This window comes from Phyllostomus discolor, chromosome 5 (assembly GCF_004126475.2).
Source record: "Phyllostomus discolor isolate MPI-MPIP mPhyDis1 chromosome 5, mPhyDis1.pri.v3, whole genome shotgun sequence".
NCBI classification, from domain to species: domain Eukaryota; kingdom Metazoa; phylum Chordata; class Mammalia; order Chiroptera; family Phyllostomidae; genus Phyllostomus; species Phyllostomus discolor.
In genome coordinates, this window is record NC_040907.2 from 172,132,100 (window position 1) to 172,155,599 (window position 23,500).

The window sequence follows — 23,500 nt, forward strand, 5'->3', positions numbered from 1 at the left end:
GACCCCTCTCTGGGCCAGGCACTCACGTCTCAGTGTCACAGAAGCGTGTCCCCTCTCTTGCCACGGTTTACAACTCAAAGCCCACGCGTCTCCTGGACCGTTAACCCAACTGCCCGTCGCTCAGGCTCTCGTCAGAGCCCTGGCCCTTGGCTTGCACACGCTTCTGGGGTCTGCTTGAGCATGGGGGGACGCTGGCTGCAGGAAGCCGTGGTGACACGGAGGTGGGTGGACACAGTGCTTCTCTGTGTCCTTCCGCAGGGACTAAACTTTATTATGCCAGAGCACGCACGACCCTTGGGAGTGTTACTGCTGCGTTCTGCTAGGTAGGTTCATAGGTTTGTGACGCCCCTCCTCCCGGCCTGCAGCCCCGCACCCACACCCACCGCCAGTGCCTCCTGCATGCACGGTCGTCCACCAATCACCACGGACCACTGTCTGGGTTGCACGTGGCTCCGATCGTTGAGATGGGCGTACCCTCGGGAGGACATGTGGACGTGTATCCCACGTTTCTGTTGTAAAACCCTATCCCACGTGCCATTTAGCTCCCTTGGAGTGAGACCCTGAGACATAAGGGGTTTAATAAAATGTACTGGCAGTAGAAACTCTTTTAGGGATGTATTTCAAGGCAATGGTTTCTTCTGTGGAAACTCCTTTTCTTTAGCGAGCGGAAAGGCCGGTGAGGAATGACCACATTTATCACGGGTCACGCTGTCAGCCCAGACGTCTGGCGGTGAGTGTTTCTCCCGCCCCTCCCTCCCAGCGCCCGGCTTCCATGCCCGTGCTCGTCCGGCCGGTCTTCGGTGGAGACGGCCGCGACCCCTGTTCTGGAAGTCCGCCGCCTGCAAATACACATCTGTAGCTTTTATTAGGCATTTATAGCCTTTTTCTTTTTTTTAAGCAACGGCTGTGCTCAGTAAGGAGTTACCAGGACACGTAGTATTCTGGAGTAAGTTGTATCTGCTTAAGTACAAGCTTAGGAATTTAATCTTAGCAGCGGCTCGTACCCATCAGCACAGTGGACGAGAGTGTCTGAAACCCGGGAACCTCCAATGATCTTGGGCTCAACGAGCCGGAATGAGCCCGAGGCTTCCTGTCCTGCAAGCCGCCCCGGAATTGCCCAATCGTTGGGAGTCACTGGAGCCTGCAGGGGAGCTCCGTGCGTGCGTGTGCAGCCCCTCCGTGCGGCCCCTGGGGGTGCCTCATTCAGAGCGTGTTGGCCTCCGGGGACATCGAATAAATTCTAAGGCTCTTTCTGGGTGGGGGCAGCCGGGGCAGCCCCGGTCTCTCTCCTCTGCAGGCTCCCTGCTTCTCTGGGGAAGGCCAGCCCCTTCTCACAAAGATGCCCGCCTCTGCAAACTGTTCCCTGCCGTGTGGAGCCCCCCCCCCCCCCCCCCCTGAGGCGGGACAAAGGCTGTGCTCCGTTCCTGTGTTCCATCTGCTGTCAGCTTGTGAAAAACGTCGTGTGTCCTCTTTCCTGTCCCGGGGGAACCAGTCAGACCGAGCCCCCCCGCGCCCAGATGTCTAGAGCTTGACAGAACGAGATGCAGCTACACTAGCTGCCGAGCGCGTCGGCCCCCTACAGCGCTCTCCGGAGCATGGGGGCGGAGGGCATCCCTGGGCCGGGGCCCCAGGGCTGGGCTTCGGTCATCAGCACATGTGACACCTCCCGGCAGACACTCCCTTTGCTCCGAAACTTCTTCCCAGCCGCCCTCAGCACCAACAGCACCCCCTCGCTGTACGAGTCCCGTTTCAGCGGGAGTGGCGAGCCGACCTGTGCGAGGGGCCAGCAGTGACCCCCAAACTCGTAGACGCCCCTCTGCAGGAGACCTCCCCTCCATGGGTGTGGGTCCCTGTCTGCCGGGGCTCCCGGCGCTCTGGCTGTTCCATGCCCTCTTTCCCTGTCGCTCCTCTCGGTCCCTCCAAAGGACAGGGAACCGGAACAGGACAGGTTTTCGGTGGAGCTCGCTGTGTGCTGACCACGCACTGCGTGTTGATGTGGTTTGGGGCGGGGGGGGGGGGGGGAGTTGCAGAGTGGAGGTTTGAAGATTGCTGGCGGACAGCACCTCTCTGGTCCCGACAGTGGTTTAATCCTCTTGGTGGATTCGTGGGCTGTAAGCCCGGCGTCCCTGGCTCCCCACCCCCCTCTTTTATTGTTTCCTGGGTGTTTTCCTTCGGAGGAAGTGGAGCAGGCCAGTCCGGGGACCCGTCCCTTCAGCCCGGCCAGCAGGCTCACCCCCTTCAGAATGCCCGTCGGCCTCACTGAACTTCGTCCGTGCCCCACGTCTGAACAGCACAGGGCTGCCTAACAGTGTCGGCACGGAGAGCTTCCATTACTCTCCTCGCCCTCATTTTCAAGGTGAACGATTCTTCCAGTTAGGACGTGCCCCGTCCCCATGGCGGGGACATGAGTCACAGCAGCCCCCGGGGGGCAAGGGCCTGGCTACCTGCTGGGCCCGGCTACTGGGAAATACTGACGTCATATTCTGGGGCTGTTCTCACCGTGGTTAGACCCAACGTGGAAAACGTATTATCTCGAACACGTTTTCTGTGCATCGAATTCTTGTGCTGTAAGTGGCAGAAAGAACAGCTGTGTGTTTAATGCAGGCCTGTAATAAAAGAGACCTCAATGCTTTGATCCGTAACAAATCAAAAATCTGTTTGGCTTCTCCACTGTGGACGATGGAGGGAACTCCTTTCTCTGTCGGAAGGACCCTTAACCCCAGAGCTGCTCTGTGGCACACTTGTCCACCGGACGGATGACGCGGGGAGAGTGACATCGGCATGGGGCCGTGGTGTGTAGTCCTCCCCTGTCACCCTGGAGCACGTCAGCGGGACGGCTCTGCCCACGGCCGCTAACGAGCGGTGCCGGCCGGCAGCCCCGAGACGGGTGATTTTAAGTAACGGCGGAACGTGAACGGCGCTTCCTCCTCCTCCGCTGCGCGGTGACTGGGCACACGGTCGTCGCTGCCTGAGAAGCACTGCGCCTCTCCCAGCCCTCGTGCTGCCTGTCGTGCTCTGTCTGTCGTCACACGTGTCGTTAAAAGACCGTTTGTTAACACAGTGCAGCCTTGCAGAAACGGTTTAGGGAGGGGTAGGCCAATTTCAGTGTCTTAGGGATGTCTGCTCCGGTTCCATTATACTTTTGTTACAGAACAAACAAGGGGGGTCTGGGACGATACACTATGACTGAAAGAAGCCCCCAGGTCCGTCATGTCCTCCGCCAGAGGAAAGACGTCTCTCAATGCCAGAGATTTGTGAAAAGGAAAGGAAACGTTTATTTAATGCTATACTAACTTAAAGTAGTGACCTAACGTCTTCACCAAAAATCCTAAATCCCTTAAAGCACCCACAAACAGACACAGTCCTTCCTTCCTTCCCCCTTTGCCCAGTCCAGAGTACCGTATCTCCTAAAGCTGCGGGGGTCCCCACTCTGGCAAAGGCACGTGGTCCTCTCTCCCCGGGCCACGGGAGTCCCCACTCTGCCAGAGCCGCATGGTTCTCTCCCTCAGGGCCGCGGGAGTCTTCCCTCTGCTAAAGCTGTGGGGTTCTCTCTTGCAGGGCTGCGCATGGCTCTCCCCCTCCAATGGCTGCTGCGTCTCGGTTTAAATCCCGGCGCCAATCTTCCTCTGAAGCCCCATTTCCGGCTCCTCTCACAATTGGCTACAGCTGCCAGATTCCGGGCAGGTGTGGCCCTGTGGTGTGGAGCCAATTATCTCCAATTGTCTACAGGCTCTTCTGGATCTTATTACAGATCCCTATTTGAGGCTGCCCTCTTGGCTGCACCCTGTTACAATCCCTCCTTTCAGATTTACACCCACTTTATAATCTTAGAAAGAACAATGGACGAAGGTCCCATCTTCTTGTAACTGCTTCTGGCTGGAAATGGACGTTGTCCTACCCACCCATGGGTCAGGGGTGCCCTGAAAGGGGGTGGGGGAATGCAGCATGGAGGGAGTCCTTCCTGTAAGGGGAAGGACCTTACAGAATCCTGGTCAGTTGGCTGTCACCAGGAAGTCTGAGGCTCGGTGTCCAAAGGCTGACATTATTGGACCGTTGGCATCCTGGTCATATTCTGGTGGTGACTGATTTGGAAAAAGTTGGAAGGCACAATTAAATCATAAGCACTAAATGACAAAGGCAAGGGCTTAGGTAAGGAATGGCTTATCAGGAGGAAGGTGTACAAGGCATGCTACACCTATCCGAAACCCTTGTGGCCCACTATACTTCACTCGGGCTGAGGGCAATATGTTAGGATTTCCCTCCTTTCAGATATCTGGGGCCCTTTCTGTCCAAGCCATCAAGACAGAAAAGGGAAAATCAGTTCTAAAGTGAAGCCCACAGACCGCCCAAACCATTCACCAGCCCAACCACTTAGTTCAGCCAAACCATTGAGTCTCAGGGGGCGATGATGAAAATGGGCTCCTTAAGTGAGGTCTGTATTAACGTCAATCACTCAGGTAATGAGGTTCTAGGCATGTGCCCTCCAAAAACAGAAGAACACACACACGTTAATTTACACAAAAATTCCCAAGCCAGTCTCTGTGCCTGTGAGACTGTCTTTTGGGAAGACATCTTGTTACAAGGCCCTTGCTACAATGATATTTAACAGTGGCGATTTGACAGATCCATTGTACCTGTAAATTGAAAAGCAAATTTTCAAGACAGTTGCGCCATTTCTGATGTTCAGTGCTGAGTATTGTATTTTCTTCACGCCATAATTTTTCTCCTTAAGATCACCCTCACTGTTATTAAAGGGACTACTTTGAGTCCCACTTTTAAAAATTAAGAGATTTTGATTGTTCGTTTGCATAAACACACCAAGAGCAGCCTGATCACTTATGATCCTTGAGCCTACTTTGCTGGAACTCACACAGGCAGCCCTTAGATGGACTTCTCAGTCCGCCCCACCCCGTGGGGCACAGAAGCAGAGCCACACATCCGCCATCTGGCTTCGCCTGGACCAGTTGTTTCACTCACATCCTTGAGGCTTCCATTGTGCTTACAGGTTCCTTTTGGCCATCTTTCAGGAAAGCAACCTTCGTTCCTCCCCTGGAAAGACTGTCATGAACCACACAACCAACCAAAGTGCCAGGCTTTTCTCGTGGGCATACGCTCGCTTCACAGGTCAATCCCAGTTCCTCAGGGCTTTCCCAGTGACGACCAGAACCTAAACATGCCTCCCTCAGGCATGACATTCCAGTCAAAGTCTTGGTTAACAAAACCACTACTAACGACTAGTCTTACTGGATTAATGCAAAAAAACCTTATATTATCGCTCACTCCTTCAGAATGCCAAATTCTGGAGGGATCAGGGAGGGAGAAAAATACAGAGCGTGAAGGAAAATCCTTTTCCTTCTGATATCCACCAGGCTTCTCAAAACTTTCCTACAGAGTGTGAAGTTTCACCCTTCCCTGGAATCCTCAATTTCCTTTTCAGAGCAGATACAGAGCAAAATCCAGAACACGGAGTTCCAGAATAATACACAGGTAGAAGCGTTCTCTTGCACCCATGCGTCCATTGGTGCCTCACAGAGACATGCTCCTTCAGGCCCGGTGTCATGGCAGAGACATGCCCCCTCTGCCTCTGGCTGAAGCACTCGTCAGCCCCAATTGACCCTTCCTGGGTCCCGAGTGGCAAAGGCATGCTCCCCAACCGGTTACAGGTGACCTTTCCTAGGTCTTCAGGTGACCTTAAACAGGTCCTCAAATACAGGTCTCTGATCAAAAACAACACCGATGTGAGAAATTTGCTCTTTTCCCATGAAACCAGCAACAGGTAGTTCAGGTTTCCTCTAGTCCCAGGTTTAAAACTTTCACATCCTTTACACATACTTTTACTTATTCAGATTTAACCATCATTCTCTTTTAATCCTGGTTCCTTTCCCACACGGGGAAGGACTGCACTTAAACTCAGTACTTAAACTCAGCGTGTGGCAGCCAAAAGTCCCTAACACTGCAGGTACCTTCCACTAAAAGTCCCTAGATTCACAGGGACCTCCTGCAGCTTTCTGAAGCTCAGACCTTGCAAACACCCTCTAGATCAGATGGTCACCCTTGGACCTCAGTTCATGACCTTCGGAACCAGAGCCATTCCTATCAGAACCAGTCACACAGAGAACCTGACTGATGCAATGCCAACACAGCAGCAGCATACAGCCCATAATATGAAGAGAGCCCTAGGCCCACCACCTGGCCCAGTCCCAAGATGACGGCACCCATGCATGCCAGGTCACCAGGTCATCCAAGATGGCGGCGCCCATGCACAACCCACCATCCATGGGGGGGCACTCAGTGGCTCATCCTCCATTTTACCCAAAATGCCGACACACCCACATGGTTTGCTGTCCGATCCCCACCATACACGCAGGCTCGGCTCACAGAGCCTAGGGGTTTGCTCTCTCCCCACACCTGAGCACAGGCTCCCTTACTGCCACCTGGGCTCCCCAAAGCTGTAAGTGAGCAGACAGGGGCCACCTGGGAGCAGCACCCTAACCAAACCACTATCCACAGCTCCATTGTTCCAAAACGGAGTATTTCAAATTACCCTATTTTGGTTCAGAAGCCAGTTTTCAACAAACCATTTTCACGTCTCTGCTCCCTCCCCGTTTCGTTTCCTCTCCACCTTTCCAGGCGTGAGAGGCGGCCGATGCCCTCAGGGGGAGCGCAGAGAAACTCTCGAGACGGGAAAACCCCGAAGTGTCACTCTCTCACGCCCGAGGGGGTCGGTCTGCCACGGACAATTATCGTCCCTTCGTGGTCGCCCAAAACTGTTACAGAACACACAAGGGGGGCCAAGAGGGGCTGATATACTATTACTGAAAGAAGCCCCCAGGTCCGTTATGTCCGCCGCCAGAGGAAAGGCGTCTCTCAATGCCAGAGATTTGTGAAAAGGAAAGGAAACATTTATTTAATGCTATACTAACTTAAAGGAGGGGCCTAACGTCTTTACCAAAAATCCTAAAGTCCCTTAAAGCACCCACAAACAGACACAGTCCTTCTTTCCTTCCCCCTTTGCCCAGTCCAGAGTACCGTATCTCCTAAAGCTGTGGGGTCCCTACCCTGGCAAAGGCACGTGGTCCTCTCTCCCCGGACCACGGGAGTCCCCATTCTGCCAGAGCCGCGTGGTTCTCCCTCTCAGGGCTGCGGGAATCTCCACTCCGTCGTGGTTCTCTCCTTCAGGGCCACGAGAGTCTTCACTCCATCGTGGTTCTCTCCTTCAGGGCCCAGAGAGTCTCCACTCTGCTAAAGCTGTGGGGTTCTCTCTTGCAGGGCTGCGCATGGCTCTCCCCCTCCAATGGCTGCCGCGTCTCGGTTTAAATCCCAGCGCCAATCTTCCTCTGAAGCCCTATTTCCGGCTCCTCTCACAATTGGCTGCAGCTGCCAGATTCTGGGCAGGTGTGGCCCTGTGGGGTGGAGCCAATTATCTCCAGGCTCTTCTGGATCTTATTGCAGATGCCTATTTGAGGCTCCCCTCTTGGCTGCACACTGTCACACTTTCTCGAGTGCCTACCACATGCTCACAACTGGTGGTTAGCAAGGTTAACTCCTCAGACAGACTTCAGAGTGGTCAACTTGAAAAACGTGTAATTGGGAAGGAGCACTTCCCTTCGTGTCAGATAAGGGCCCCGGAGTTAGGTACCAAGCCGGGGCCTGCAGAGAAGAGCCAGGCAGGGAGCTGTCCGCCACCGCGGTGCTGACCACAGGTTGTAGTTGTGAGAACCCATCACCTGCTCTTAAACTGTTCCGTGTCCGCCGCAGGAGGTAACGCATCCTGCAGACCGAACTCACTTCAGACGTCCCGAGCAACGAGACAAAAATAAATACGTGATGAGCACCACGTGCAGTAAACAGAGACGGAGCGCATGGCGTGCTGCTGCATGCGCAGCCTCCGTAGCTGCTCCCACCTTGTTCCCCGTGGGACCCTTCTGTCAACGGGCAGGGCCAGCAGTTTCTCAGGGCGGGGCTGGCCTGACCTTGATCAGGGCCAGCTGACCGGCGTTCGGTGCCCGCCTCCGGGTGGTCCCCTGCCCCGCTGCTTGACGCTGGAGTGGGAAGAGCGGTCTCCGAAGAGGCTGTGTCCCACGTGGCCGGGCTGACCCCGGCCACCAGCGCAGCACAGCCCCCGGCCTCTCCAGTGTAGGACTCCTCCGAGGCCACACGAGCTGAGCTGTGTTCCTGCAGGCCGTGGCGCCTGTGGGTGACTGGCCTGGGATGCCGGGAGGAGCTGCAGGTCCGCCTGCCGTTCTCCTCCAAGGCCCAGTTCCTTTTCTGTTGCACCCACCGCCCTCCCCCCAGGAGGGAGAGTCCCACGCCACGCCGTGCGTTTTCGACGTTGTTCTCCCCGCGCACGTTGCCCTGTCGGGCACCCAGGAGAGAAGCGCGTGCCCGACCCCGCTGACCGACACCTGTGTTCCTCACGACCTTCGCTTTCCCGGTTCAAGGAGCGCCCGCCCCTCCCCAGCCCTGCACGTCCCCTCTGTTTCCTCAGCCCCCCTGCCCCCCCCACCCCCACGGGGTACGATGCTGCGCAGGGGCTGGCAGGCATGTGGGGCTCTCTCTGAGCACGCCCGGCCACCTTCCTGCCGCACTTGGGTCCCCCTGGGGGTCGGATCCTGGCTGGACTGGCACTTCCCACACGATCTTCCCCGGCGCTTCTCTTGAGTCTTTGTGATTCTTCCTTTACTTACTTGTGGGGGTCACTTGTGACTTTCCTCCACCGGTCCTTCTTTTATTTAGTTTTTCTGACAAGTGATTTATTATTACAGTACTGGTGGATGTCTAAGGCCTATTATGACACTTCTCCAAAGTAAAGGATACAAAAGAGCTGTTGTCGCCTCTCTTCTTCCAAAAGATGTCACACTTGTCCCTGGGCCCAGTAGCTTCCCTCGGAAGACACAGCTGTGACCACTGCTTTTTCCCATTTCCTGTCGTCAGTCCACCTCCTGCCGTGTTGCTGCCTCCGGTTTCCAAGACACTTTTCACTGCTTCGTCCCCCTCTGGGTTATGATGCCGTGGCACTGGGTCCCTGGAGCTGAAACGCAGGGCCCCTGGTCGCCGCTCCCTGCAGCAGCACCCAGCCCAGGCACTGCTGGTGTTTTCTGACCAGGACCCTCGCCAAGGCTCCACCGGTCCACAGAACCGGAAGCCCGGTGCGGGGCGGCTGAATTAAATCCGGTTCCGGAAAGGGGAGAAATGACACGCCCAGGGTCACACGCGTTTGTTCTCCCAGTCCCGTTGCACCGGGATGGTTCTTGGGAAAACCTGGTTTGCCTTTCACCTGTAAAGATACCAGCAGCATACATGTTTGCGTGCATGTGCACACACATGCAGTCCCTGCTCACCCCTCCGTCGGGCTCCTGTGCCCACGTGTGTGCAGTGTAGACACAGCCAGGTGCCTCCCACGGTCCCTTCCATCGCTGGCTCCATCCTGCATGTGTCTGCTGCTGGGGGCGGGGGGAGAAAGTCCCTGGGACCCATCGAATCACGGGGTGCAGCGTTCTCTATTAGAGGGGTGAAAAATGAGATGACGGCCTGCAAAAGGTGAATAGCAACCACCCTGCCCCTGCCTTATACGGCTGTTACTGTCTAATTCTCGTTAGAAGTGTGACTCCGGGTCTCAGTTCGGTGTGACAGGCTCAAGGTTATTAAACGCACTTTATGGATCGTTTGTTTAATGTGACCAAACTGGAAATTAAGGAGCACATTACTCAGTGTTCATAAAACAAATGTTTTCCGTGAGCCAATGTATCCTCCCATTTGCGTCCTGCGGGAACGCGGGGCCGTAATGGGGTTCGAGACGGATACTCCGCTCAGACGTCCGTAAGCCGATGCCGCCTGTTGAGCACCTTTTATAAAGATGAACACTCCTCACTCTGTGCCCGTCGCTGGGGCATCCATCATCCCGGCTTCGCTGGCACAGCTGGGGACGAGCAGATGTTGCGTTCCTGCTGTCTGTGATCTCAGGGGGGCACCCTGGGGGCGTCAGAGGGGGGCTCGGGGGTGGCAGGGCCTCCAGTGCCACAGCCGGGCTGCCCGCCCCTCCCTGGCTGCCGGGGAGCGCTGGGGGAGTGCTGGGGCAGCGGCCCTGGCCAGCCCGATTCTGTCTGGGCCCGGACTCCGAGCCAGCGGGTGGGCGGGGTCTGGCAGGAGATGGCTGTGGCCCTGGTTCTGCTTTCAGGGCTGAGCACCAACTCATTAAAATGAGCGGCTGCCCTCGGGGTCCCCAACATCTGCTCCCTGGCGCACTCCAGGCCGTGCGGCCCAGCGCTCGCGCCCCGTCAAGGCCCCAGCGGCGCCTGGCCGGGCGGCCCTGTGAGCCGGAGCGTCGTCCCGCACACCGGAAGGCCGCAGCGGGCGGGCACACGCCTGGGTTGCGGGTCCAGTGCCCAGGCAGGGTGTGTGTGGCAGGCAACTGGTCCGTGTCTCTCTCTCTCTCATCCATGTTTCTCTTCCTCTCTTTCCCCCTCTGCAAACCTCCTCGGGTGGGGATGAAAGCTAATTTAAAAATAACCATTCCAGAGACCGCATTAAAAGAACAAAATGATCCGTGGGATCCGTTTTAATAATGTGTTTTACCCAAAAGACCCCGACACGACCGCGGTCTCAGTTCCTCGTGGCGCGCTCCACGCTGTGGCTCTCCCGCCGAGGCGCGGGGGTCGGCGTGGTTCTGACACTCCCAGCCCCCTCCCTCCGGATGCCGGGTTTTCGTCAGGGACACTCGGTCTGTGTTTCGTGAATGAACACCTGGCGAAACCTACCATCCAAGAGTCGGTTTCCAGACCCAGGTTGTTCCAAACAGCTGTTTCCAGGAACCGAAGCGAGTGTCACTGTTTATTGTTTACTCTGTTACAGGGCTACAGTACCCCCTCTGCCCCCCTCCTCCCGGGCCGCCCCTCTGCCACCGTCAGCCCCCCCTCCGCGTCAGCTTTTCACATGGGCGTTTGAGTGACCCGGAATCAGGTGGAATGAGACATCTCACTCCCCGGCGGCGCCGGCTGCGTGTGCGGAGCTGAAGGCGCGTGCTCCCCAGCACTCGCCGCTGCAAAGGCTGACCTTGTGTCCCACGGTCTCCGTGATTGCCGTTGAGAGCCGCCGCGTACGCGGTGCTCGGGGTCTGCCAAATGCAGGGATTGTGCCATTCAGTCCTCGCGCCGCCCCCAGAGGCAGGCGGCAGCCCCCTGTTGTGCAGATGAGAAGCATCAGGCTTGGAGGGCTTTCAGTGGCGTGCCCTCCGCCCGAAGCGGAGTGTGACTAGGACGGCGGGCGCGTGGGGGTGGGCGGGACCTGCCTGGGCCTGGGGGCATCCCCGCATCCCGGGGAGCCCCCGGGGCCCTGGACCGCCGCTGGCCGCGTGGTGGTGGTGGCGGCCATTTCCCAAATGCTCATCCGTGGGCGACTCGTCTGAAACACAAAGTTTGTTTTTGCTTTTGATCGTCAGCCTTCCCGGGCCATCTGTCTGGTGCCTGAAGGGACCGTTTGACACCGATCGTCGTACAGGAATGGCGCTCTGCTCGTGGGGAGGGCGGCGGGGGGGCAGTCGGGGCACGGAGCCGGGGCGGCCTGGCAGCAGGGTCCCCTTCCCTGCCCGGGAGGGGCGGACACCTGCTCTCACCCCGGCCGCTCCCGGTGTGAGTGCGGGACGTTCGTGCGTGTGGTGCGTGGGGGTGTGCACGACTGAGTGAGTGTGTGGTGTCTCTGTGTGTCTGTCTGTGGGGAGTGTGCGTGTGTGTTGTGTGTGCGTGTGTGTCTCTGTGTCGTACGTGTGAGTGTGGGTGGGATGCCCTCTCCCGAGCCCTGGGTTCTCCGGCCTTGACTTGCGAGGCGATTCCAGAGACCTCAGTGTCAGCTAAAACCCGAGTCCTGCCGCCTCGTGAACAGGCTGGGAGGGGACCGACAGGCGGAGTGAGAGCCACCCTCGGGAAGGGGGGTTTGGGCCATCGCCCCAGTTCTGCTTTTGGGGGGGCGGCTGAGCGGCCGGGGAGCCCGGGGGCAGCACTGCTGTCAGCGACACCCACGTGCACACGCGCGTGCCGGTGCCCCTCCGCACGCCGTCCGGGCCGGCTTGGACGCCGTCCAGGGAAACTGGGTCACCAGAAGGCGGCCGGGATCTCGTTCGGGTGCCGGCGTTTGTCTGATGTCGTTCACGGGCGGAACGGGCTGTTCCGGACTGCGGCCCCCTCCCCGCCCCTTCACAGGTGCGCGGTGGGAGGGAGAAGCTTCCAGATGAGAAGCAGACGTGACAGCCCAGTCACGTGGCCGCCGCCTGGCCGGGAAGGCAGCAGAGCTGTTCACAGTGAGCGTGGGCGTGTGACACACACACAAGAGACGCACACACACGACCTCCGTCAGGTCTCGGTCTGCGTGCCGGGCTCCCGGTGCCGGTGGGAACCAGGCCTGTCCCCTGCGGGTGGCGTCCCTGCAAGGAGACGGGGACCGGAGGACCAGTGGGTCCTCGTGGTACGGGCTGGGCTGCCCCCGGCCGGGGCCCAGCCGCTCTGGAGGGCTCCGGGGCCTTGCCTGTCCTGCCGTGGGCGCTGGGCCGTGTTTCTGAAGGGCCCAGCCGCCCTCTGCCCCTCCCCCTCGGAGGCCCGTGTGACGTGCCTGGTGTGGCCGGTGCAGCCTCGAGGGAGAGCCTGGGCACCTGAGGTCCGGTCCCGAGACTCGGGTGTGGGCGGAGGCTGGAGCTCCGTCCTCGGCCAGGGGGTGGTGGTCCCCCGCCTGGAACTCGGACCGCTGTCAGCACGCCCTCCTGCAGGTGCCGTCTCTCGGGCTCCCCTCGGCCGAGTGTGCGCACCCCACGTCCTCTCGTGCTGCCCCCGTGGGCGGTCATTGGAGACGTCCGGGTTGTGCGTGCAGGTCTCTCCGAGGGGTCACACCATACGGGGCTGTGCTGTCCTCAGGGGCTGAGAGAGTGAGTGTGCACCAGCCGTGACGGAGTGGCTGTGGGGCTCCCAGAGTCCTGCGGTTCCCCATCACGGGAGGCTGGCTGACACACAACCCTCCCCTGGGCAGGGGGCAGGGGCTCTCCCGCCCGGGGGCCGCACGTGGCTGATGGTATCTCCCCAGTGAAGACGGGCAGGGAGGCTGGGGCCCTCTGCACCCTGGGGTGACTCTGACACATGACAGCCACACACTCAGTTACCTCTGAGAGCAGCCCACACGCAGCGGCACGCCCGGCGTGGCAGGTACATGGGGCAGTGAGGGGCCGCGTCTGGCCGGGGCGTCTGGGCACCAGGGCCTGCACGGCCGTTTCTGGCATCTCTGAGCCTGGAACTGGGCTCCTCTGGTTCTGTGGGACTCCTCACGGACACGCCCTCCCCCTCGGGGCCGGCCAGCCGCCAGGCCTTCCGCCCCCGTTGGGGTCACCCCGGGGTCTTCCGGGCAGCCTTGCCCGGCTTCCACGGTGATTTGTTTTCCTTGGCCCGGTTGCCCCGGGTTTCCTGGACCGGCTCGGATCTTCAGGGTCCCGCCTTGTCCCTCAGAGGCGTCGTGGGAATCCACCGTATTCCCCTGGATGGTGGCGGCAGTGGCAGGGATGAGCGAGAGTGGACGGGGCGGCCGCTGACGCACCCCCTTGGCGGGCGGTCCCATGGGGTGATGTGTTTCACCCTGGAAGTGTGCTGCTGGGGACGTCGGGGGCGGCACAGGCGGGGCTGGACCCGGACAAGTCTGCCGGGTCCCGGGGGGTTGGAGCGTCACCCCTCCAGTGGCCACTGTGTTGTGGTTGAGGTCAGCGGGTCAGAGGCGGCTGCGGTTTGTGAACGTCGCAGTGCCCCCGGAAAGACGCCGGGCTCTGGTGCTGGTGGGTCCGTGTAGCCGGTGGGCCGGCGTTTTGGGCAGCTGCGTGTCCGGGCTGGCTTCGCTGCCAGGGGGTCCTTCCCTTCAGGCTCGTCTGTGGTCTGGCTTTGTCCTCGGGCGGATCCCTGACACTGTGCCCCCTCCCACAGCGGCAGCGTGTCCGGCTCAAGGGGCCTTGACGCGGGGGGAGACGCTCCTCACGGGGACCCGCGCTCACCCAGCGCAGCGCAGGAGGGGCGGGCGGGTGAGGGAGGAGGGAGCCCCGCTAGGGCCAGGCCCCCAACATCCAGGAGCGCAGGCACGGAGGGACCCACCTGGTGCCCTGGGACGGCGCCTCCTCCCTGCGCTGCGGCTCCCGGACCTCCTGCCGCTGGACCCTGAATGGCAGCCCAGCTGGGAGGCTGGCCTGTGCCCAGCGAGGCCTGGGGGGACTGTGGCCCCTCACACGTCAGCTCTGCCAAAGTGCTGATTCCCGCAGTCGGGAGGAAGCCCACCAGTGAGTTCGCATGCTCACCGGACAGGCGCCTTCTGAACTTGAGGAGCTGAGTTCAGTCCCGTCCCGGGGACTCATTTCCGTGGGGTTGGAGGAGGTCTTCCGAGTGGGACTTCCTGCCCTCGGTCCCCGATGCAGTGGCGCAGGGGGGTGCGTGGGCTTCTGCGCCCTCGTTGCCCTGGTCCACGCCCGCCCCCCCTCCACATACCAGCCCTCGCCGGCGCGCCGTCCCCGGGGAGGTCTCCGACGGGCCCTCCGTGTGCTCACCAGACCTTCCCGGGGGCTCGCGCTCATTTTTCCCCCCGTGTGAGCAAAGTCAGGAAACAACGGCGCCGCACGTGCTTCTGTGTCTCACCAACGCCGAGGTTCCTACGCTGGAACCCTCGAGGCCCTAAAGTGCTCTGGCTGTGATCCTTGCACCCCAGGGCCCCCGAGTTTCCCAGCCGCCCTACGGGCCCGGTGTCTGCCCCCTGCTCCCACTGCTTCCCTCCTCAGCCCCCAGGAAGCTGCCCCGGGAAGGGGTCTCCGTGCCCCTTACTGGCACGTTCTGCACTGGCCTGGTGGGCCCGCGCTCGCCACCGCGGTGGGCCACGTGGGGCCCCTTCTCCTCCTCGGCCGAGGTGAGCCCATGCCTCCCTGCCTCTGCCCCCACCTCTCCTCGCCCCATTCTCGTGTCCAGATGTCATCTGTCCTGCTTGTGTCCCCCCCACCCCTGGCCCTGAGAGTGTTCGTCACACACCTGCCTTTCCTGGCTGGGGAGGCTGATGGCCCCCCCCCCGCCCCGTCTGTTTCTCAGCCAGAAATTGTCTCCAGCCTTCAGAGCCCTCTCTCTGTTCGCCCCCTCAGTGGGGTCACCTTGGGTGTCCAGCAGGCAACTCCTACTGGACTGTCCGAACCCAAACCCTATTCAGACCCCCTGGGCACCCAGATGCCGGGCCCCGGGGTGTCCGACCCTCCAACTTCCCGTCCCCACCCCCGCAGTGAGCCGCCCAGTGGTGTGGCCAGCCTGCCTCCCATCTGCTCTCATTCACGGCCGCCTTTGCACACTCACAACTGCAGCAGGCGCTCAGGCCTTCGCTGCCTCCTGCCTGGACTGGGGCAGCAGCTCACCGGCCGATTGCACGCCTCCCGTCTCCCCCGCCCTACCTGTGCGGCATCACGGAAGGTCTCTGTAGCATGCACACCGACACCTGTCTGTAGTGTCTTTTCTCCTGTACACACGTGTCCTGTGTACACTGACGCCTGTGAGTAGTGTGTTTTCTCCTGTACATATGTCCTGTGTACACCGACACCTGTGAGTAGTGTGTTTTCTCCTGTACACACGTCCTGTGTACACCGACACCTGTGAGTAGTGTGTTTTCTCCTGTACATATGTCCTGTGTACACCGACACCTGTGAGTAGCGTATTTTCTCCTACACACACGTCCTATGCTTGTGTTTACTTTGTAAGTGTGGCACAGTAAGAACACAACGAGAATTAATAATGAAATAGGATAATTAGAACAAGACATTGTGACAAAGGTTATGTGAACGCGGTCTGTCTCTCACAATATCTCACTGTGCTGCGCCCTCCGCGTGGAGATGCTGGACGGAGGGGGGACTCACGTGCCGGGGGGGATCGGGTGGCATGGAGTGAGATTTTTGTGACGCCACTCAGCAGAGCACGCAGTTTGAAACTCGAGAATAGTGTATTTCTGGGACTCCCCACTTAGTGTCTTGGGGGTGTGGCCGACTCTGGGTGCCTCAAGCCTCCAAGAGCGGACTGCGGCGTGGTTGTGAGTCACGTGTGTTTGCAGAGACCCCCGTGCTCATGCGTGCAAACCCCATCGCAGTGGGGTGACCTCCTCATAGGGCCGCGTCTGACCGTCTCCAGATGTCAGCTGGCGGCGCGTCACCGTAGCGTCCTGGAGGACAGCGGGTCGCGCTGGGGAAACCCGCCCCCGGCAAACACGAGCCGCGTCCGGGCGGGCCTCCCGCTGACCGGCCACCCCGTGTCCCCGCAGACTGCAGAGAGATCCTGCTGCCCATGATGACCGACCAGCTCAAGCACCACCTGGAGAGGCAGGAGGACCTGGAGGCCTGCTGCCAGCTGCTCAGCAACGTCCTGGAGCTGCTGTACCGGAAGGACGTGGTGAGTGGGGCTCGAGGGCGCCTCCCCCCGGAGCGCATCTGTGACCCCCTCTCGCCCCACCTGGGGTGCCCGTGCTCCCCAGTCAGTCCAAGGAGTAGCGTTGGTGGTGTGGGTTTTCCGCTCTCTCCGTCAAGGTGCACCCTCGAGTCGTTGTTTATGTGTGAGGTGTGCTCGTTACCTTACAGCGTTTGTTCTCGCACATCAAACATACTGGTTTTTAAGTGTCTTTCCATGACTCCTCAGCTCAACGTCTCTCAAGACTCAGATTTTTTTTTGAAGATTTTATTTATTTATTTTTAGAGAGGGAAGGGAGGGAGAGAGGGAGGGAGAGAAACTTCAGTGTGCAATTGCTGAGGGTCATGGCCTGCAACCCAGGCCTGTGCCCTGGCTGGGAATCGAACCTGCGACACTTTGGTTCGCAGCCCACGCTCAATCCACTGAGCCACACCAGCCAGGAAGACTCAGATGTTAACTCTTCACGTCAGGCAGAGGCCTTGCCGTGGAGAGCTGGGGATGAGCAAACGGAGGCCCCTCCCTGCCTTCTTTCTCCCGATTCTCGTTCTGTGAAAGTGACGCACACGCACGCACGCAGGGCCTTTCCCGAATTGGCGCTGCTTCTGCGAGTGTGGAGAAGAGGGGGGTCGCCCCTCCCCCAGCAGGCTCCTCTCCCCGGGGTGGGTGGGGGCTTCTTTCCCAGGCTTTCTCGGCGCGTCTTATTTCCGGAACGGTGCTTCCTTCTGCGTTTCTGAATTCCACGCGACCCCACCGACCTTTTCCTTCACCAGCAGCGAGCGCCAGCACGTGGGAGAGTCGGGCCCTGCGCTCCCCGGCCCCGGCGTGCCCCCGCAGGAGCCCGTGCGCCTGTGTGCACACGCGTGGCGGCACTGGTTCTCCTGGCGCATCTGCAGACCTGGGCAGGGCCTTGTTGGTCCCTGTCGGAGCACCGCACAGACCAGCGGGGTTTTCGCGTTGGCAGGGCTGGCCGCTAGCTGGCCTGCCTGACCTCCGACACGTTCCCGGTCAACACATGCACGTGCACCTGTGCTGCCCACGTGCCCCGGCCCCGGCTCGACCTCTCAGAGCCCGGCCAGAGCCCTCGGAGACCAGGCTAAATTCGCCCCCAGTGGTGGTGGCCGCCCAGGGGCTCGGCCTTGGAAAGGTTTTGGGAGCCTTCACCCAAGGGACAGCACCCGGTGGTTCCAGTCCAGGGCCCAGGGCATCCCTGTTTGTGCTGGAGATAATCAGGCAGTAAAGGACTTGTATGGCCCGACCTCACCCAGCAGCTGTGGCCTGGCCTGGCCTCGTGCGGAAGTTGCTTGTGTAAACCCATTGGGTCTTGTGGCGCATGAGATGCCTGAGGGAACTCCTACTCACAGCCGGTCCGACGGCTCCGGGAGTTTTGAGCGGCCCGCTGAGATGCCGTGCAGGCACCCTGCTCCGTGCGCTGGGTCCCTGAGTGGCCGGCAGTGACCCACAGAGCCCTCCGGGGTGCTGCCCGCCGGCCCGCCCGCCTCCCTTCCAAAGGGCCGGCACTGCCAGCAAACTAAGTGGCTGGCTAATCGGGGCTCATAAACATTATGTTGTTTAAACAGATTTGCTTTCAATTTTAAGGTTTACTTGAATTCAATTACTATGATTCCATAACAAATTATCATTAATGGACTCTAATTAATAAAACGGCTTGAGTTTTCTTTGTGAAGGCCGTTGCCTTTGACAGGGACCATTTTTCATCTCACAAGGGTTGCTCACGGGGTCACTCTCCTCAGGGGACGTGGGCCCCGTGACAGCCACCAGGGTGGGCGTGTCGATGGGCGTCCCGGGCGCCGGCTCTCACCCGTGTGTCTCCCCCCCCCCGCCCCGCCCCCCACAGGGCCCGACGCCACGGCACGTGCAGGTCATCATGGAGAAGCTGCTCCGCACGGTGAACCGGACCGTCATCTCCATGGGGCGCGACTCGGAACTCATCGTAAGTGCCCGGGGACCTGGCCGGGGCCTCTTCCCTCCCCAGGGACGCCCGGCTGGCCCTCCTCCGCTGTCTTTCCAAACTGAGCTTCTTCCGCTTCCATGTCGCAACAGGTGTTTACCTTGTTTACCTTTTAAAACGTGCTCCTTTTCAAGCGTCGATGTTGGCGGGCGAGCCGACCGATGTTTCGGAGACGAGAGCGTTGGGCTCCACCTCTGTGGTCACTCCCTCTGAGCGAAGGGCGTGTGCGCCCCTCCGAGGGTTCGCGCCCCCGGCTGCCCCCGTCTGCGCGTTTGCGTCTAGGATGCCGCGAATAAAGTCTTCCTGGCAGACCCCGAAAACTGACTGAGGTGCTCGACCTTAGCTCCTTTATTTTTGCTCGAATGCGTTGTAGGTGTTTCTCCTGCACTGATTACTGGGGCAAGAGATGGTATTTCTTTAGGGAAATGTCTGAGAGTAACGTACACCTTGTATCATGGTGCTTTCACCCCCACGTTTAGCGCTTTCCCCCTCACCCCCGTCACTCTCGAGTCTGATGTCTTTGGGAAGAGATGCACGCACGGGGCCCGCGTCGTCCCTCCCTTGTCTGGTGCCCGCTGCCGCGTGACTGCGTTTCCCCTTGGCATGTCACAGTCCTCGTGGAGTCACGGGAGGTGCTGCTGGCTGCCACGGGCTCTCCGGTGGGCGCAGCCGTCTTCCTCGTGTGGCCTTAGCTGTCTCTGCAAAGGGGTCCAGGCCCCCCGTGGGGGGCAGCTGTCTTAGCCTTCGGGCGAGCTCGGAGCAGGCGACTGTGGCGGGTTAGGTGCTCCCGTCTGCGGGCAGGCGGCCCGGGCGACGGGTAGGGGGGTGCCTGCGTCCCCGCGTCCCCGCCCCCGTCCCCGCCTGGGCGACGTTGCTGGAACGAGCGCTTGTCTGTAGGGCGAGGGTGGGAGCCCGGGAACGGGGTCACAGGAGCTGTCCTTGGGGGTGCTCAGCCGCCGCCTTCAAATGGTCAGGTTTACCTTCTGCTGATGGCTCATTTAAGGATGTAATGGAGTGAGAAGGACTGTTAAAGGTTTCCCTGTGGCCCGGATACACCCCGGAAGACTTGGAATTACCAGTTCGCTGGGAGGAAAACGGGGCCTCCCGAAGGAGACGTCCCTGTGGAAAGTTCTCGGAAGCAGGGGGCGGGGAAAGGGGGACCCCCTGCCTGGGTCCCCCCTGGTCTCCCGGCCGCTCCACTCAAGGGAGGGGAGGTCAGTTTCCACCCCGAGCACCGCCTGCTAGGGGCGCTGGTGGGGCGGGGGGGGGGGGGTCCTCGCGACAGCAGCGTCACGGGTGGGGAGGACACTGTCCGTGAGAACCCCTGCTCGGTCTTTGCACCGGCCGACTCACGCAGAGCCACGGCGTCCTCACCGCGGGGAGAGCGTGGTAAGAAGCGGCCTCTCGGGGAACGGAGCCCTCCTCCCAAGACCTGTCACCAAGTATTTTCACAAAGACGTGCTGTCTCCACGCAGGACCGTTTGTTGTGCGATGTGTATCCTAACGGAGTGCAGGAAGCAGTGTGGTTTTGAGGGAAAAAAACGCTACTCTTAATGTCACTTGCAAAGGAACGTAACACATTATAAGGGTTTCAAGCGGACCACGCCTGGGTCTTCCGTGCACGCGCCATCCAACGCGTCTCTGACGGCGGGCCGGGCAGTAAGTCCCCCGAGAGAACGCGAGGCTTTCAGGGAGCCGCCTCGCCCGGCGCACCTGTCCGCTGCGGTGCCCGCAAGCTCCCTTCTATCGGGTGAGCGTGCAGCCGCTCTCCCCGCCGTCCTCGGACGAGGCCTGCGGCCCTGGGGCTCTTCTCGGGGAAGGCCACCCGCCGACGTCACTGCAGAGGGGATGAGAGCCCCCACGTCGTCCCCCGAGAGGGCCGGGACTCAACTCTCGCACGATCACGCGGGACGCCTTCACGGGGCCCGCTCCGCCGCCGGGAGGCGTGCTCACAACGCGGGGTGGTGTGTCTGAGCCCGATTATGCTTTCTCGCAGTACATGAGCCAGCAGCACACGCGCCCCGTGCTGCCACATGTGCCGTGGGCAGTTTGTCTGGATAAGGGAGGCGGCCCCTGCGCGAAGCCGCTCTGCCGTCTGTAGGCGACGCTGCTCCTGAAGCCACCCGGCCCGGTGAGCACGGCAGTTTCCCTCCCCGGTGAACCTGCCCCGGAAAACTCAGCCCCCTGCGGGGGGCTGGGCAGGGGGCCACCTCACAGGGGACATGGGGGGCGGAGGAGCTCGCGGCCCCAGCCGTGTTTCCTTCTCCCTCGTGCCGCCTCCTGGGAGAGGCAGCAAGCGAGCGGCTCCGCGTGGTGGGGCGTGCTCCGAGCTGTGACCCGGGGCCATGGGTCTCCTTGTGCGGCGCCAGAGGCAGCCCCCCGAGGAGGGCGGCCTGCGAGGAGGCAGGGCCCCTGTTCCTGCCCCAGACTGGGGGCAGCCTGACCCTGGACCGTTAGCACACCTCGGGTCTCCATGGCAACAGATGCCTCAGCACCCTCGCAGGATGTGCGGGAAATGCCTGCCGACTTCCTGGGCTCTCTCTGGGGTGGTAGGGCCCTCCCACCCGGCTCTCTCTGGGGTGGTAGGGCCCTCCCACCCTCGCTCCCTCCCTCCCTCGCTCCCTCCCTGTTCCTGCTCTGTGGAGCTGGGGGAGGGTCTGAGGTCACAGGAGCAGGGCACAGGCCCGGGACCGCTCCTCAAGGAGGCCGGTGGCATGCTGTCAGAGTGACAGGAGGGCCCCACTGCAGCTCAGTGTCCTCTGTTGTGTGGAGTGCTCAGGGGGGAGGGCCCTGCTGCAGCAGCCGCCGCAGGAGGCGGCTCACGGGTGGTTACAGAACTGGACCCTGGCTGCCGTGGGGGGTGCGCTGGGTTCTGCACCCCCCAACACACCTGAGTCACACTCATCCCAGCCTCCTCCCCAGGGAGTGGCCAGCACAGGGGGAGCCTGGTCCCAGCCATCGGTCGCCCCTTATCTCAGCCACCAGTGGCCCCTCATCCTTGCAAGTGGACCCTGGCCTCGCAGTGACCGGGAAAGGGGCTGCGGGGGTCCCCTCCCCCGGGCTCCCAGGCAGAACTCTTCCTGGGACGGGCTCATCACCGGGCTGGTCTCGGTGGGAGAGGCGGGCTGCTCCTCCGAGCCGGGGTGTGGGTGTCCCAGCCAGGGGAGGGAAGAAGGAAAGGGGTGGCGGGTCCCCTGGGGCTGGGACCTCGTGGGTGGGTGCTTAGAGAGAAGCTGTCCCCGTGGAGCCATGCACACCCGGGGTTCGGTGGTTTGTCCGAGGTCCTTCTCAGACTGGGTGTCGGTTAGTCAGTCAGTGACCCTCCCGTGAGCCCGTGGGGTGGGTGCCCTGCATCCTCCAAAAGCCATCCCGTCCTCCTGGTGGCCGAAGCCCAGGCCAGGGCGTGTGGTCTGCTGAGCTGAGTCCCAGGAGGAGTTGGGCCCCACCCCTTGTCCTCAGCCGGGCCGCCCAGCGGGCTGTGCCCCTGCCTCGGGGTGGTCTTGTCTCCCAGAGCCTCGGCGAAGCCCCCTCCAGCCCCACTGCCCCCCCCCCGCCCCCCGCTGTCACTCTTCTCTCAGCCGCCCGAGCCCCTGAGGCCACGGAAGGAGTCAACAGCCACACGAAAGGGACCTCTCATTTTTTTTTATTTAAAAATTAATAAAGAACTGAGTGACAAGTATAGTAATTTAGTCTCTATGCGTGAGGCCGTGGGTACACGTACATACGAGGGACACCGTCCTCTCCGCCTCGGCGTCCGTGTCAGCGCGTGCACTGAGCTGTCTCCCAGATGAGAACCGTCACCCGTTAGTGGCGCGTCGCCGTGACACTATGAGACGGCCCTGGGAACAGTTTCCATCCTGAAGACAGTTTTTTAAAAACGGGAACGCGCGGATCTTCGGTCTCCCTTTTGGGCTCTGAACGGTTTGTGTGTTTTCGTCTAGACCGCTGCCAGACGGGGGCACGGTTGTGTTTACTAGGGCGTCCCCTCGTGTGGGCAGGTTATAGGGCTACTTGGGAAGCTGCTTACACCCTTGTTTCACGTCACGGAGCGAGGTGGGAACCCTTAAAACACAAGGGGGGGGAGCTCGTCGCAAACGTTTCTGTGGGACTTTAGTTAAAAACGGTAGAAAATACATGAAACGGGTTTTTTTTTAAACTCGATGTCAGCACGACACAACGGCGCCCCCTCTGCGAGGCGGGACGGCTCACGGGCGCGCCGCGCCCGCCCCGCTCTGCACCAAACCGCCCCCCGGTCCCGGGGCCGGGCGCAGCGTCTCCCCGGGGACTTGGGTTTTCCTCTTCCCGGAAGCGTCCGCGTCTGCGGTGCGGCTTGAGCGACCCCCCGAGAATGTCGACCGGCGGGAGCCTCTTCTCTCCTGGCTCAAGTGCAGGTCTGGCTGCTGGTGGCCACCGGGTCCTCGCCGAGTCCGCGCTCTCGGAACTAAAGCGGGTCTGCGGCCGGGCCGGGGGGAGCAGGCCGGGCAAGCGGCCAGCGGCCCCGACCTGACCCGCGAAGGCGCGGGAGGTCCCTCTGAGGGCGCCACGGCGGCCTCTCCTCCGTGACACGTGGGTGTCGGTGCTAGGTTAGATGTGAGACTCCGGACAGAAACATGGAGACTGGGTTTTGTCGTATGTTCACAGACTAATCAAAATTTAGGTCCTACAAAAAAAAAAAGGCAAAGGAGGTCCCTACTTCCTGTTGTGAAAAGCAACAATGGATAGAGGAGTTCATTCATCGGCCGGAGGGGGTGGGGGTTGGTTTCTATAAAAAGATACTTGCAAAGGAATGAGTGAAAAAATAAAGGAACTGAAATTTATATTGCAATGTGTAATCAAAAGAGAACTCAAGTATCACTGTTTGTTTAAAAAATACCTAAAAACATTTGATTCACAGCTTTCCCCCTAGTGCTCCACGCAGTGTGGCCCCCGAATCGGTCCGCCGCGGGTGTCCCCAAGGTGGACAGTGGCAGCGGAGCCGGACGCACGGTTTCTCTTGGGGGCGGTCGGTCTCCCCGGTTGTCACAAAGCACAGCACAGCGTGCGGAACGCCTGCCTTCCTGCGTGCGTGCGTGCCGGGCGGTGACCAAGGTCTCCC

General features: G+C 60.6%; 1 protein-coding gene across 3 annotated transcripts in view; it reads left to right on the top strand.

Annotated features, from left to right (window-relative positions):
* DOCK1 (dedicator of cytokinesis 1) overlaps positions 1-23,500 on the top strand; it is a 341,306-nt gene that overhangs the window by 121,723 nt on the left and 196,083 nt on the right. For all 3 annotated transcript variants that reach the window (XM_028512883.2, XM_036027442.1, XM_036027443.1), the window contains exons 26-27: positions 16,294-16,421; positions 18,292-18,387. In XM_028512883.2, the coding sequence (XP_028368684.1) occupies positions 16,294-16,421; positions 18,292-18,387 (224 nt within the window). The remainder of the gene's footprint in view (positions 1-16,293; positions 16,422-18,291; positions 18,388-23,500) is intronic.